The sequence below is a fragment of the Dioscorea cayenensis genome, chromosome 26 (assembly GCF_009730915.1).
Source record: "Dioscorea cayenensis subsp. rotundata cultivar TDr96_F1 chromosome 26, TDr96_F1_v2_PseudoChromosome.rev07_lg8_w22 25.fasta, whole genome shotgun sequence".
Lineage (NCBI taxonomy): Eukaryota > Viridiplantae > Streptophyta > Magnoliopsida > Dioscoreales > Dioscoreaceae > Dioscorea > Dioscorea cayenensis.
Genome location: NC_052496.1, coordinates 713,093 through 727,750, shown reverse-complemented (window position 1 = coordinate 727,750; position 14,658 = coordinate 713,093). Strand labels below are relative to the sequence as shown.

At 31.7% G+C, this 14,658-nt stretch overlaps 1 protein-coding gene across 1 annotated transcript; it reads left to right on the top strand.

The window, feature by feature from the left end:
- Window positions 1-7,737: 7,737 nt before the first annotated feature.
- LOC120253115 (beta-galactosidase 2) lies at window positions 7,738-13,202 on the top strand. Its single transcript, XM_039261400.1, has 19 exons — window positions 7,738-8,260; window positions 8,355-8,450; window positions 8,538-8,650; window positions 8,737-8,803; window positions 8,901-8,993; window positions 9,085-9,228; window positions 9,605-9,693; window positions 9,829-9,934; window positions 10,018-10,105; window positions 10,399-10,517; window positions 10,615-10,779; window positions 10,880-11,049; window positions 11,135-11,244; window positions 11,347-11,456; window positions 11,552-11,662; window positions 11,740-11,841; window positions 11,938-12,143; window positions 12,236-12,554; window positions 12,640-13,202. The coding sequence occupies exons 1-19, from the start codon at window positions 8,093-8,095 to the stop codon at window positions 12,748-12,750; spliced, it is 2,487 nt and encodes an 828-aa protein (XP_039117334.1). The 5' UTR covers window positions 7,738-8,092; the 3' UTR covers window positions 12,751-13,202.
- Window positions 13,203-14,658: the final 1,456 nt, after the last annotated feature.

Below are 14,658 nucleotides of genomic sequence, written 5' to 3'. Positions count from 1 at the left end.
TTTCCATTTGGAAACCAACATCTTACTCATTACTAATATTAAAAGATTATTTATATATGTATTTATTTACTTCCCTTTATATAGGATAGGCGTGATTTATCTATATTTAAAAAAAAAAGAAAAATCAAATATCATTCTGCATTTGTTTATATCCAGAAGAAAAAGAATGATGTGCTTCAATTGATGTATACCAAGTTGCGGATGTCTAGTGAATATGGTAGTATTCCAAGATGCTTTGCTTGCATGCTAGGCTATCTTAGCACATAACCATCGCCAAAGACAAAAAGAAAGCGCTAAGTTATCCAACTTTTATTAAATGATTACATGGCTACTTTGTCTTTGCTTGTGAGATTGCTTCTGAGATCAAGCCATTCTCTAACTTTCAACTATAATTTTTTATATATATAATTATAGATAAACCACGAGTATAATTAGAACCTCAACTTCTTATTCAGAGAAAATAATAAATATCACTATTTTTATTTTATTTTTTTTAAATACCAAGCATTTTATAATATATATATATATTAACAACATAAGCACATACTGTAAATTGAGTTATCACTCATCACCCAGTGGCATGGATTTAGGCAACAAATCCACACTCACAGTCAAATACCCGATATCACTATTGTGTTTAGTAAAATTTGAATTTGAGATTTTTTAAACGTCTTACACATATTTTTCCTGATAGAGACAATATTACTATACCATTAAATTATAAAACTTTTGATATTTTTCAACTATGATTATAATGATTAAAAAAATTTATTTATTTTTGGATTTTTTAGTTTGAAAATATTAAAAACATTATCATAAACCCCAGGAGTCAATTAAATTATATCACTAAAAAAATCAAACAAATTACTATTTAGATTTTTATAAATAAATAAAAACTTATAAAAAAAACCATCTAAACTAGGGGAGAGTTCGATTCATACCTTGACGCCATTCAAGCAAAGGATCTTGAGCAAGGCTGCACAAAGGAAGGCCTGTTAGAACTTGAATAAATGGGCCTTTGAAATTCGAGATCACTAAACCCTGATCTCAATGAGGGAATAACATTAAACGAGATTCATGAGAAGGCGGATCAAAAGCACTAAGACGAATTGAAGTGGTTTATCCACCTTTTCAGCACTAAAACGACGATGGCTTAGATTGAGAGAGTTTGATAGTATCGATGATCGCATCTCTAGAAGGAGAAAAGAGGATGAGTGGTGATCTGGGCCATTAACGAGTTGGGCTTTTTGTCTTTAACTATTGGGCTACACCTAAACAACATTTTCACACTGATTCTAAATTAAAATAAAATTTTCAAACAAAATAATAATTTGTAAATAAATTAATTTTTTTAAGTTAATTAATTAATCAAAATGTTGTTGATGCTGGTTAATTAGTTCTTTCTTAGGTTATAAACTTACTGATTTTTGAGAGATCATAACATTATTGATAGATTTCTCTAAGTATTTTTTTTTTCTTAAAACTGTTTGTTTAAGTAATTCAAATATCTATTATTTAAATCAACCTCTGTGGCTACCAATGAATAAGTGATCTATTGATAGTCGGGTTCTTGTTAGAACCCTTCACAAATGGTGAGAGTTTGAATTATGGATAAGAGAATTTTTTTTGAGTGTAGGCAGTGCTTATGTATGAGTCAGGTATATCCTTACTTACTCCGTCTAGGTTTATGTGAGTTCCTATGTTTTTAGCAGTTCATTTTTGAGAAAAAAAATTAAAGGTTTATTTTTATAAAAAATTAAAGGTTTATTTTTATAAAAAATTAAAGCCAAGTTGGAGGTTGATGTGGATTGGTTGTGGCCCAGAATGGCCAGAAGCCAAGCATGTTCGTTATTTGAGGATAAACACAAAACAAGGTATCTTTCTTTTTGTCTCTTTTTGCCTAATCGAATCATTGTTATACATTCTAAGCACTTTTAATAAAATCTAAACTAGTTAATCAAACAAAAACTCATACATCTTATAAGGCTTCATAATCACTGAATTGTTTATCGTCAATCAATATTTATATTTTGCATGGCATTTCAATACTTTGGATAAGAATATAGTCCTACTCATTCATTGTTATCCATAAAGGTTATAATCTTCTCGGTTTGTGGCCGGGCTATGCATTGCCACTAATATACACAAACTTATATATATATATATATATATATATATATTTTGTGATCGAGAATTAATCAAATGATAAGTTGTGAATAATAAAAAAATTTTGGTCTAATAGTACTGGTTTTGGTAAAGAAAACAAAAACAAAGACTTATATTATTCTTCAAAATAAATCAAATATAATAAAAATTGAAGTAGAAAAATATATATATATATATATATATATATATAGTTATGAGTGCGGGTTTGCAGCTCAATACGGTATATCTGTTGGATGAGCTGTGAATGCATGCGCATGCCCCCACAAACATGCATGTCTTGGACTTGGGTTTCGGATAGCACTAGGCTGACTCATGTTTGATGTATGAGTTATTTGGATGCGGCTGACATCAATGAATATATACCATGTGATAAGTGTGGCTGACTCATCTTTCTATCCAAGAGATAAGGAGGACAAACAACCCTTTTCTTGATGACTAGGATTATGATCATATATATATATATATATGTTCTTTTTTAATTATTTATTTTTAATTATACATAATTGAAGTGGGATCAAATTTAACAAACTAGTATAATTGTTATGAGTGATTTTATTGTTGTGAGTTATCAATACACATAATAAAATATTTATTTGATATCATGAGTTATTCTAATGAGTTCATGGTTAATCTATTTATTCAAGAATATATATATATATATATATATATATATAGTTGTTTGTCATCCACATGAGTGTATCATTTGCTACCATGTTTATTGGCCGCCATTTAATGTCAGTCATGATGTGTTATTCTTATCTTGATTAAATGTAAATTAGGGTGTATAATGGCTAATATATAGAGTCGATATCTTTATGCTTAAGCTAACAAAAAGCAAATCCATGCATGGACTTTGTACGCAGTTTTGATTTGAAGAGGTCCCATGCAAACTCATTTTTTAAGTATTTATATAGTAAACATCCCACTTATTGTGATTTATGTATTTTTTTTTTTTTGTATGTTTTTTTAAAAAAAAATTAAATCAATAACCACCCATATATTTGTAGGGTATTTGTGTGTTTAACCGATGAAGCAAATTTAACATTTAATTAACGCAGAATGAAAAACACAAGCACGTTGAGATATTAACTCCGTATTTATATATTTTCTTTTTATTTATTTATTTTAATAAATATATATTTAAAAAATATAATTATGATTAAAAGATGTATAAGTTCGTACATCATATATTGCAATAGTACAAATACTTCGCATGGAAATACCTATAGTATCTGCAAATTTGAAATTAAAAATTTAATTGCTCAAAAAACAACAATTAGCGAAATGATCCAAGTTTGAAGAAGAAATTAAAGTAAGTTATAGAGATATTAAAAATTAAAAAAATGTTTGGTATATAATTATAAGCCACAAAAAAATTGTAGTTAAGTCTAAAGAAAGTGATGATATGAAAACCAATTCAGTACATGAGTTTTGATTTTATCATGATGGAACAAAGAGGTGAGAAAGCATAGAAAAATAAACCAACTTAATTGTCTGTTATTTAATAAATTTATTATATCTTCCACTTTTCATTGGTTAAGGATGAGAATCTTCTTTTTTTTTAATAAAAAAATTACTATTATTGTTATGAAAAACATATATACCATATGATAATATTAATATATATATATAATTGTCTGAAATTAAATAAATACAAGATAATAAACAATAATATTATGTGGAATACATAAAACAGAATTATTATAATTAAAAGAAAAGAAGTGAAAAGGACAACATATTTCCAGCCGTCCCTTGAAAGTTGTGCATGGATGTTTGCGTGAATGACAGTCCAATGACACTTATCCTTTAAAAATTCAATTATATGGAGTATATATATATTATTTTAAATATTTAATATTTTTTTATTAGTAAATATGCATTAATTGCATTCTTTCCATTCAATTGTGAAATTTTCCCTGACTCTTTCCATTCAATTGTGAAATTTTCCCTGACTCTTTTCATTCAATGTGGATTCTCCCAACTAATTCTCTCCTTCCATCAATGTCATAAGTTATCTGAAAAGATACTAAATGTGAAATAAGAATATGAATTATCTAATTATATCAAGTGAATTAATCAAATAACTTTTTAACTTAAATTAAATCCATCCAACGTAGAAGCATAGTATGTATACCAAAAGTAGTAAAAGTTAACATAGATTATTGTGTAAATTTTAAATTACATAGATTTTGCAATAAATTAAATTTTTATTTGCCACCACTATATTCGTTAAACATATATAAATGATATAATTAAAATTTTAAACAAATTCCAGCTAAAAAGGACTTGTAATAAGTTGGTGGGGGATGCACAATCATGACGGAAAATTTAATTGGAAGACAGAATGGAAGGTGTTGGCAATATATGTAGCCCTTCTCTAATTCTAGTTAGCGTTTATATTTGAAAGGAAAAAGAGTAAGAAGCTATATATAATTTTATAAAAATAAAATAATAATAATAATAATAATAATAATGATAATAAATAAATAAATAAATAAATGCTTGCTTCCCTTGAAGAACAAACCAAACTTCAAAGCAAGTTGAGCTTTCTTTTTTAGCTCCTTTTCCTTATCCCATGCTTTGCATTTTGCAAGCCAAACACTACCACATCAGTCCCTTTTTATGGTTTTATGATTAAATCCACAAGTCTCTCTCTTCATGTATTTATAATGAGTGGAACTCTTTAACAACTCTTCAAGAAGAAGTAGAATTAACTATTGCACCACTTATATTATATATATATTATAATTATTTCATACTTGAAATTTATCATGATCATGTTCATGATGTTATGACGTGAGTTTAGACATAGAAAATGAAAAACAACAACTTGGTGTTACAAGTTTTTTCATGGCCTTAGTTTTCCAAGCAATTGTGATTTGCTTATTCGTTTAAAAAAAACACAAAGAATTTGTTGGTTGTAAAAAATTATATTATCCAAACTATGCAAAGAATTAAATGTGCTAGACTTTTTGACTCAAATTTTGTATGACCCGAATTGAAAAAATTAACTTATATAGGTTTTTGTTATATTATGAGCAATTTCTTTTTTTTTTTTTGGTATGTCATGGTAATGGAAATATTTTGTAGGGTGTTGCAAATAAATTTGCTTAAAGAATTTTTGGAATGAAACTGCACTTAAGAAGCAATAAAATCAGGCCACATCTAAGATTGAATCTAGGTCAATTCAATTTGCAATAGAATTTAAACAAATTTAAACATATTTTTTTGTTTTATTATGATAACATAACTTTAGCAAACTAAGTAGTCATTAATTATACTTATATATATATTTTTATGTTTTAAGTTTCATGTAAATCTAAGAGTTCATATTTGTTTTTTTTTCCCCCCAAAATTTCATTTGTTATTTCTTTCAAAATGCTTTTGTTATCACTGCTAAAGATAAAAGCAAGTTTTCTTTTCTTTTCTTTTAGTGTTAAATCACTTTATTTTGTCAAATTGGAGGTCTAGTTGTTAAGAAAAGCAAATGTCAATAGATTCATTTGGACCATGACATCCAAAGAAAGGTTAAATTTTACTCCAAATGATAAGATGGAATTGGAATCTGTCTGGCTTGTGCTTCAAGTGATTCAATAATACGCAAATTAAGAATGATTTATATATACTATTAGTATCAATTAATGAAGTAAAAACAGTCAATGTAGATTGCTTCAACTTGAAACTCAATTTTCTCTTTTAAATTATTAATTACTAGATTAATTTAATTGTTTCAATCATGTTAGCTTAGGACTCCAGCAAGATACACACAATAGCATTGAGATTGTTTATAGATATTGGGAGAAATAATCCATATAAAAAATATAGAGTTTTTGGTAACTATAGTCAACAAAGAGTTCTTATAATACAAAATTAGGTGGATTTTTTGGGTTGGCAGTGTGATCCATACATCCATCAGTATTAATGGTCAATGATAAGCTTCTTTTTAAGGGGACCCTCTTCTCATCTAAACTAATATTGTTGTCAAACTTATAACAAGTACCCCTTTCCACACATCAAGCTTTGAAATTTGAGGTTTATACCACTCTTATATGTTAGTTAAGTTGGTGTGTTTTGGATGAGTACCAAGTAATGGATTAATGTCATGGGTATGGTTGTCATAAATTCTGTTTTGTATTTCAATATGGTTAAAAATCAATTTCTTTTTACAAGATGGACAAAATATTGTGGGTCAATGAATTTAGTTATCTCAACACTTAATTTGGGCGACCGCACTGGTGGTATATTTGCTAATTAACCTGATTAAATGGGCATATATGTATATACGTGAAGTTAATCTCTTAACCCAAATCGTATGTGCTCTCATCTAGGGGAGACGGAGGGGAGATGGAGAGTTAATTCTATATATGCACTTCTGAAGGATCAACCATTGATTTCCTTCCAACGTTGAATATTTTCAAACTTGATCAAAAATGCATATGAGAGAATTTGTAATTAATTTATTCTGCACTAAGAACATGCAACAAGTTAATGCAGAAGTTATTTATAAATAAATAAAACAAACCAATGTTAGAAAAATGGGAAATCACTCTAAATCCATATGATTAGTGTTAATGGTACATATCCCTGTCACCTCCTTATTATATATATGCATTGCTAGTTTGCTTCCTCACATTGGATTCTATAATGTATGAAATTCTCATGCTATGCCAGCTTTAGGTCATTGTTGACAAGATGATGCATGTGCTTGTTAGCATTTTTTTGATATATATAATGTATTAATTATTATTCAACATTCATGCACTGCCAACTTTAATATACTCTTTTTTTTTCTCTCAATTATACTTCAAACATGTTTAATATTTTTAGTGTATAAAAACAAGTTTAACAAACATTGCAAATTTCAAAGTTGTGGTTTGTTAACCAACTTGAAATATGTTGGAATCTTAGACCCCCAAATTCAATAAAAAAAAGTCATATTATATGACTAGGGCACAAAAAAAGGTGATATATAAAGTTATTGAAATAATCAGGTGGTGCCTAAAATTAGGTAAGTATTTATTTTATTATATAAAATTATAAAATATTAATTTTAATGGCTTATGTCAAAAATTTTAGTTAAAAAAAAAAATCAAAACAACAAATAAAAAAAACCATAATAATAGGATCACTCATCTAATGCAAAAGAATTGTTCAACACATGTTATATATATATATATTAAAATTTATTATATAAATAAATTAAGGAAAAAAAACTAAAACATAAATCTAACATTTAATTTTAGAATTAGGCTATATAAAACCTACTTTAAAAAAAAAAAAATCCATAACTCCACTATTTACTAATAACCAAATAAAAATAATCCTAGCACTAAACTTTCCTTTGGAAAAAAAAACAATAAAAATCAATTTTCAAATTTTCAAACTCTCAAAAAATTTCTCAAAAAAATAAAAATAAAAATAAAATAAAAACATAATTCTCATTATAGAGTGTCTAGATGGTGTTGCCACGTCATCACTGCCTCTGAATGGGCCCCACTTTACTTAGCTTCCAGTATTAATATCCCCTTCTTTCTTTCTTTCTCTTCACACACCCATTTCTCTCTTTCTATCTCCTCTCCTCTCCTCTCCTCTCCTCTCACCAAACCCACTAACGCTTTCTTTCTCTCTTTCTATCTCTCTTTTTCTTTCTCTCTTGCCCATTCTCTGTTTCGCTCCCGCTAAAAAGATGCCGAATAGGAAATAAAAATCGTATTTTTATATGTATATTGTTTTCTTTTAAGGTTGTATATCATTGAAGGCTGTAGGCTGAAGTGAGAGAAAAAAAAAGAAGCAAAAAGACAAAAGAAAATTAAGAAAAACAAAGAAAAGAATCAGAGAAAACTCAGGTGCTTAGCTGTGTTGCTTTCTTCTTCTTTGAAGAGATAAAGAGAGAGCTGGTGAAGAGGAAGAAAGGTGATAGCTTTCCATGGTTGCCAAGGTGCTGTCTTTGCTTCTCTTGGTAGTGGTGGTGCTGGCGGCGGCGTCGCCGTTCGCTGGAGGGTCGGTTTGGTACGACCATAAGGCTATCACTATCAATGGGCAGCGGAGGATCCTCATCTCTGGCTCCATCCACTACCCGCGTAGCGTTCCTGAGGTCTGTTTCCTTTGCGAAATGCGCCTCCTTTTTTGTTTTTTTCTTGATAAATTTCTCATCTTTTCTTGGTTGATCTTTGGGTTTGGGTTTCTAGATGTGGCCGGATCTCATCCAGAAGGCCAAAGATGGTGGCTTGGATGTTATTCAGACCTATGTCTTCTGGAATGGCCATGAACCTTCTCCTGGAGAGGTGCTTTTCTCTTGTTTAATCCTTGGTTTTTTTTTCTTTTGTGGATTTATCGGATGGTTGAGTGTTTTGTTTCTTTTGAATTTGCAGTATTATTTTGAAGAGAGGTATGATTTGATTCGGTTCATCAAGCTAGTGCAGCAGGCTGGTCTCTATGTCAATCTCCGCATTGGTCCCTATGTTTGTGCTGAATGGAATTTTGGGTAAAGATTTCTTCTTTTTCTCTCAAGAAATCCTTTGCTTGTCTTTCCTTTGATTTTTTGTTCATGGTTTTTCATTTGATGTATAGGGGGTTTCCTGTTTGGCTGAAGTATGTTCCTGGGATTAGATTTCGCACAGACAATGAGCCTTTCAAGGTAGCACTTTGCTTGAAGAATCTATTTTCATTTCAACATTTACATTCAATTTGATCACTAGTTTCATTTATGAGACTTAGATTGGTTGTAAAAACAGGCAGCAATGCAAAACTTCACCGAAAAGATCGTCTCCATGATGAAATCTGAACAACTGTTTGAGGGGCAAGGTGGCCCCATCATTCTTTCTCAGGTTTGTTCATACTCTTCTTTCTCTGTTAGAGAGTTTGCTCATAGAAATCCATCAATCTCTTTTATTTACAGTTTGTGCTTAATTTTCGCAGATTGAGAATGAATTCGGGCCATTGGAGTGGGATCAAGGGGAACCAGCAAAGGCCTATGCAAACTGGGCAGCGCAAATGGCAGTCAGCCTCAACACCGGGGTTCCGTGGATCATGTGCAAGGAAGATGATGCTCCTGATCCAGTTGTACGTTTGCCACTTCATTTCTTCACATTTGGGATTCCCTTAGAACTCATTGGTGCAATTTTAATCTTTTTATGCTTCTGATTTGAGGCCCCACTTCACATGGCTGAGTCTCTCATGTTTCATTGGATTTGTTTCTTTTATGTTTCTAATTGACACACTCAAAACCTTTGTTCTATCTCTATGATGACTTTGGGGTAATTGAATTGATATCTTATCTATCAAGATCATTCTTAGTTCATTAATTAGTGGCTATTATTGAGATGCTCAAGACTGTTCTTGACCTGTTCTTATCAAACGTGAAGACTTTGAGAGTTCTTGATTTTGATAACTTTTATTATTGGTTTTTGTTACTAAAATACCAAGCGTTGTTTGACAGATCAATACATGCAATGGCTTCTACTGTGATTACTTCTCTCCAAATTCACCAGAAAAACCTACAATGTGGACCGAGAATTGGACTGGATGGTAATTTCTCTTATACCAAATTAGGCTTATGTTTGATGTTAAATAAATCTACTCAGGTCTTTTTGATACTCGCACGTTGTTCTGACTATTTCTTATATTACTAATACACTTTTTTGGCCTCTTTGATTTATACAGGTTTACAGGATTTGGTGGGCCAGTTCCTACCCGCCCAGCCGAGGATGTTGCCTTCTCGGTTGCAAAGTTCATACAAAAAGGTGGCTCTTTTGTCAACTATTACATGGTAAGGATTTTTGTGTACTAAAGTTCTTGTAAATGACATAGAATTCGTAAATCCAATGGTTTTTATTTGTTTGCTACCTTCAGTTTCATGGAGGAACGAACTTTGGGAGGACTGCTGGTGGCCCTTTCATAGCAACAAGCTATGACTATGATGCGCCCCTTGATGAATATGGTATTCAAAAACTTTGCATGTTCTACAGAAGTTTTTATTTTTGTTGCTTAATCTCACAAGTACCTCATGATCCTGTTTGGTTTAATATGTTGATTTTTAGTATTACCATGTAGTGAAATAAATGATACAGCAATTTTCAGTTAATTGATATTGATTGCTACATATTTAGATATACATGTGTATGATGCAGTCTTTATTCTGAAATATTGTGCAAAAAGTTTTATAAATTTATAGGTACTACATATCAGTTTCTCTGCCTTGGAATACACTGAATGATCATTTCTTATTCTCAGGTTTGCTAAGACAACCAAAATGGGGCCATTTGAAAGACTTGCATAGAGCTATCAAGTTTTGTGAACCAGCTTTGGTTTCTGGTGATCCGATCGTGACTTCTCTAGGAAATTATCAAGAGGTAGAGCTTTGTTCAAATGTCATGTTCTTTTGAAAAAAATTTGTAGAAACTCGAAGAGGACTTGCTCAAACTCGACTTTTACTTTGTTTGTATCCAGTCTCATGTTTATAGGTCAAGCTCCGGAGCTTGTGCTGCATTCCTTGCCAACTATGATACAAGTTCATTTTCAAGAGTAGCTTTCAATGGAATGCACTATGATCTTCCTCCTTGGTCTATCAGCATACTACCCGATTGCAAAAACACGGTTTTCAACACGGCAAGGGTGAGCATAACTGACGATAATCAATCATAAATCCTGAGACTGAAGTTCTTTCCCTCATAAAAATTGTGCTGAAAAAATCAAGTTGGTCTTGCCGGAGCAGGTTGGAGTGCAGACTGCACAAATGAAAATGGATTGGATAGGCGGGTTTTCTTGGGAGTCATACAATGAAGATGTTAATTCTTATGATGATAACTCTTTTACAACAGTCGGGTTGTTAGAACAAATAAATATAACTAGAGATCAGACAGACTATTTGTGGTACACGACATAGTAAGTATTCGACTATTATTGTAGTTCTTGAGACTGAACTTAATACTTACGGCTCTTTCATTAACTACCTTTTTTCTACTTTCAGTGTTGACATAGACCAAGATGAAGAATTTTTGAAGAACAAGCAGTATCCTGTACTTACAGTTTTATCAGCTGGTCACTCTTTGCATGTTTATATTAACGGTCAATTAGCAGGTTAGACTTCAAGTCATTATCCTGAACTCTCAAAGTCTCACTTTTGGCTAATGTCCTTTGCATGTCAACTCCTGATTATTAACTTTTTCCTTATTTTGGTAGGAACGGCATATGGTGGTATAGATAATCCAAAGTTGACTTACGCTGGAAGTGCAAAGCTGTGGGCAGGCAGCAACAAGATCTCCATTCTCAGTATATCTGTTGGGCTCCCTGTGAGTATATTTTGTTCGAATGTTGTGCTTTGTGTTCACATGCATCATATATAAGGTAGGCCTTATAATTAATTTTCTTTGTCCATGTGTTCTAGAATGTTGGTGAGCATTTTGAGACATGGAATGCTGGTGTTCTTGGTCCGGTGACCTTGAATGGTCTTAATGAGGGAAGAAGAGATCTAACGTGGCAGAATTGGACTTACAAGGTTTATTATCCTAACAATGTGTATGCCATCATTAGTGACTGCTTCCGTAGGCTGCTGAACTTAATTATCTCATGCAGGTTGGTCTATACGGTGAAGCTTTGGGTCTCCATTCGCTCAGTGGAAGTTCATCTGTTGAGTGGGGTGAAGCCTTTCAAAACCAGGCGCTATCATGGTACAAGGTTAGTACTCTTTTCCAGCTTCCACTTTTTGTGTTGCATTTTATTCTCATCATTTAAATTTTCATTATAACTAACAACACTGATTATTTTTTCTAGACTACCTTCAATGCGCCGGAAGGTAGTGAACCATTGGCTTTAGACATGAACAGCATGGGAAAAGGTCAAATATGGGTAAATGGGCAAAGTATCGGTCGGCACTGGCCTGGTTATAAAGCTTCTGGTACCTGTGGCAGCTGTGATTATCGAGGAACATATGATGAGAAGAAATGTCAAATTAATTGCGGGGAAGCCTCTCAAAGATGGTAAATTAACTCCTTCACTTGAATTAAATTCTTGTATCTAAATTTTGTCTTTAAAATTTAGCTGAATTGTAAGCTTGTGACGCCGACCTCAGGTACCATGTCCCTCGATCCTGGCTATATCCGACCGGGAATTTCTTGGTAGTGTTCGAAGAGTGGGGTGGTGATCCAAATGGGATTTCTATGGTGAGGAGAAAGACAGGAAGCATTTGTGCTGATGTTTCAGAGTGGCAACCATCAATGAGCAACTGGCGAACTAAAGATTACGGGAAAGCAAAAGTCCATCTATCTTGTGATCCTGGACAGAAGATAACAAATATAAAATTTGCCAGTTTTGGCACTCCACAAGGAACATGTGGAAGCTTTTCTGAAGGCAAGTGCCATGCTCATAAATCATATGACATTTTCGAGAAGGTAAATCACTATACCATGAACCATAGGTTCCTTGATTTCGTAAACTATTTCATGATCTCACATTCAAATGACCGGTTCTTCACAGAAGTGTATTGGGGAGCAATCCTGTGCTGTAATTGTAGTGCCTGAGGTATTTGGAGGGGACCCGTGTCCTGGAACAATGAAGAGTGTCGCAGTGGAGGCTATTTGTGAATAATGGCACTAAGTCACCCTATAATAAGTAAAGAAGGCGATCAACATTTCCGTTTTTGGTGCCATACACAACTCCCTCCGTGTTCAATTATTTTTCCTTCAGCAGATTCTCGAAGTTGCAGAAACAACAACATCAAGATCGGTCGAAGGTGAATGATATTTAGTTTAGTATGACAGCCTCTTAAATTAGAAACAGCTTGTTGACTATACAAGCGAAGATTGTATGGGTATTGATTGGTGGTATAGAGCAAATGAGACTCTGCTTATATTTTGAGTCCATTTGCAAATTCAAGCAGTTTGAGAGCTCACTGGGGCAAACCCCTTGGCTTTCAAATGATTGAAAATTCAATTGGGTTTTAGTATCATTGGTTTATAAGGGTTGAACTTGTCTGCTTAGTCTGGTCCTTGTAAGAACCATGTTATATTGAAAGGAATGAAATTGATGAGTTTCTCATATTTAGTGTGTTGAATTTATATATTGTTGTGTATGTTATATGATATACAATCAGAAACAAGCATGCATGATTTATATAACAGACATAAGCACAGATTCAGGCAATTCATGCTAACATCTCCCTGGTCATATTTAACACTGGATTTAAGTCATTACATATGGACCACATGTAAAAAGTAATAAAGCTGATGTCAGTGTTTTGCATTATTGATGATGATGATGTACAGAAAAGAATGATGAATAATGGTCCTTAATAAACGATCCCAAGTTGTAACAAAAGGTTTGCTGCATTTTTACCATGCTTTATATATTAACAGTTAGTACATGGTGGGACTTGGTCAGACTATATAAACACTTTGGGTGCGTTTGATGCGTAAAAAAATGAGGGGCAATACAGTACAAAGTCCTTTGTCCCCTATTTGTTTTGTAAATAAATTGAAGTACAACACAAGAAATTAGTTGAGTACAACATAAATTGTTAAAAATTTTGTCTCGCCAAAACCATGGTACAATTTTTTAAGTGTGATACAGCACAACCAAAAAACAATTTTGCCCCTAGTTAAAATTAAAAATTACAACACCGAATCTTTACCCAATAAAAAATTTTGAAAATAAAAAATTATATTTGGTAAAAAATAATTAATTATTTTTTTATGAATTAAAAAAATATATAATTATACCCTAATGATTATATTTTAGAAATTAAAAAAATATAATTATACTCTAATAATTTTACAAATTATAAAAAATTAAGTGATGGCTATAAAAAATGAGAAGAAATTTTAAAATATTTTGTCCTGTTAATTTTTTTCCTCACAATAACAAAATATTATACAAAAGGTATTGTAGTAATTTTATAATTTTTAGCACAGTACTTATGTAAATCAAACAGAAAACAATACAAAATTTTTTGTGATGTCCACAAAATATCAAACAAAGAACAATACAAGCGTTTGTGCTGTACTTTGGTATTTGTGCTGTGTTGTACCTATGCGTAAATCAAACACACCCTTTAACTAAACTTATGATAGGCTAAATCAGGGCCTGAAACTAAATTTAAACCCAGCCTGCATTCGTTGGACTAGTGAGTGGGTTGGGCTCGGAGTTGGAAACTTTGGACTGGCCTCGAGTTCACTAATATGTGGATTAAGTATAAACAAAACAATAAATTATATATATATATGACAAAATAGGCCACAAGCACCCTTAAATGAAGTTAAGGTCATATACATGTATGGAATGTATCCACAAGTTCAGTAAATATTTATACTCTTATATTGTGTGGTTTTTGATATTCCACATTCGGTTCTCACCAAAATGAACACTTTACATAAGAGATCGGGGTACCAATAATCCAAGAGGCCAATGATTATATATATATATATATATATATATATATATATATATATATATTTGGCTAAATTGCATTTATTTATTTATTTAGTTTTAAATTTATCC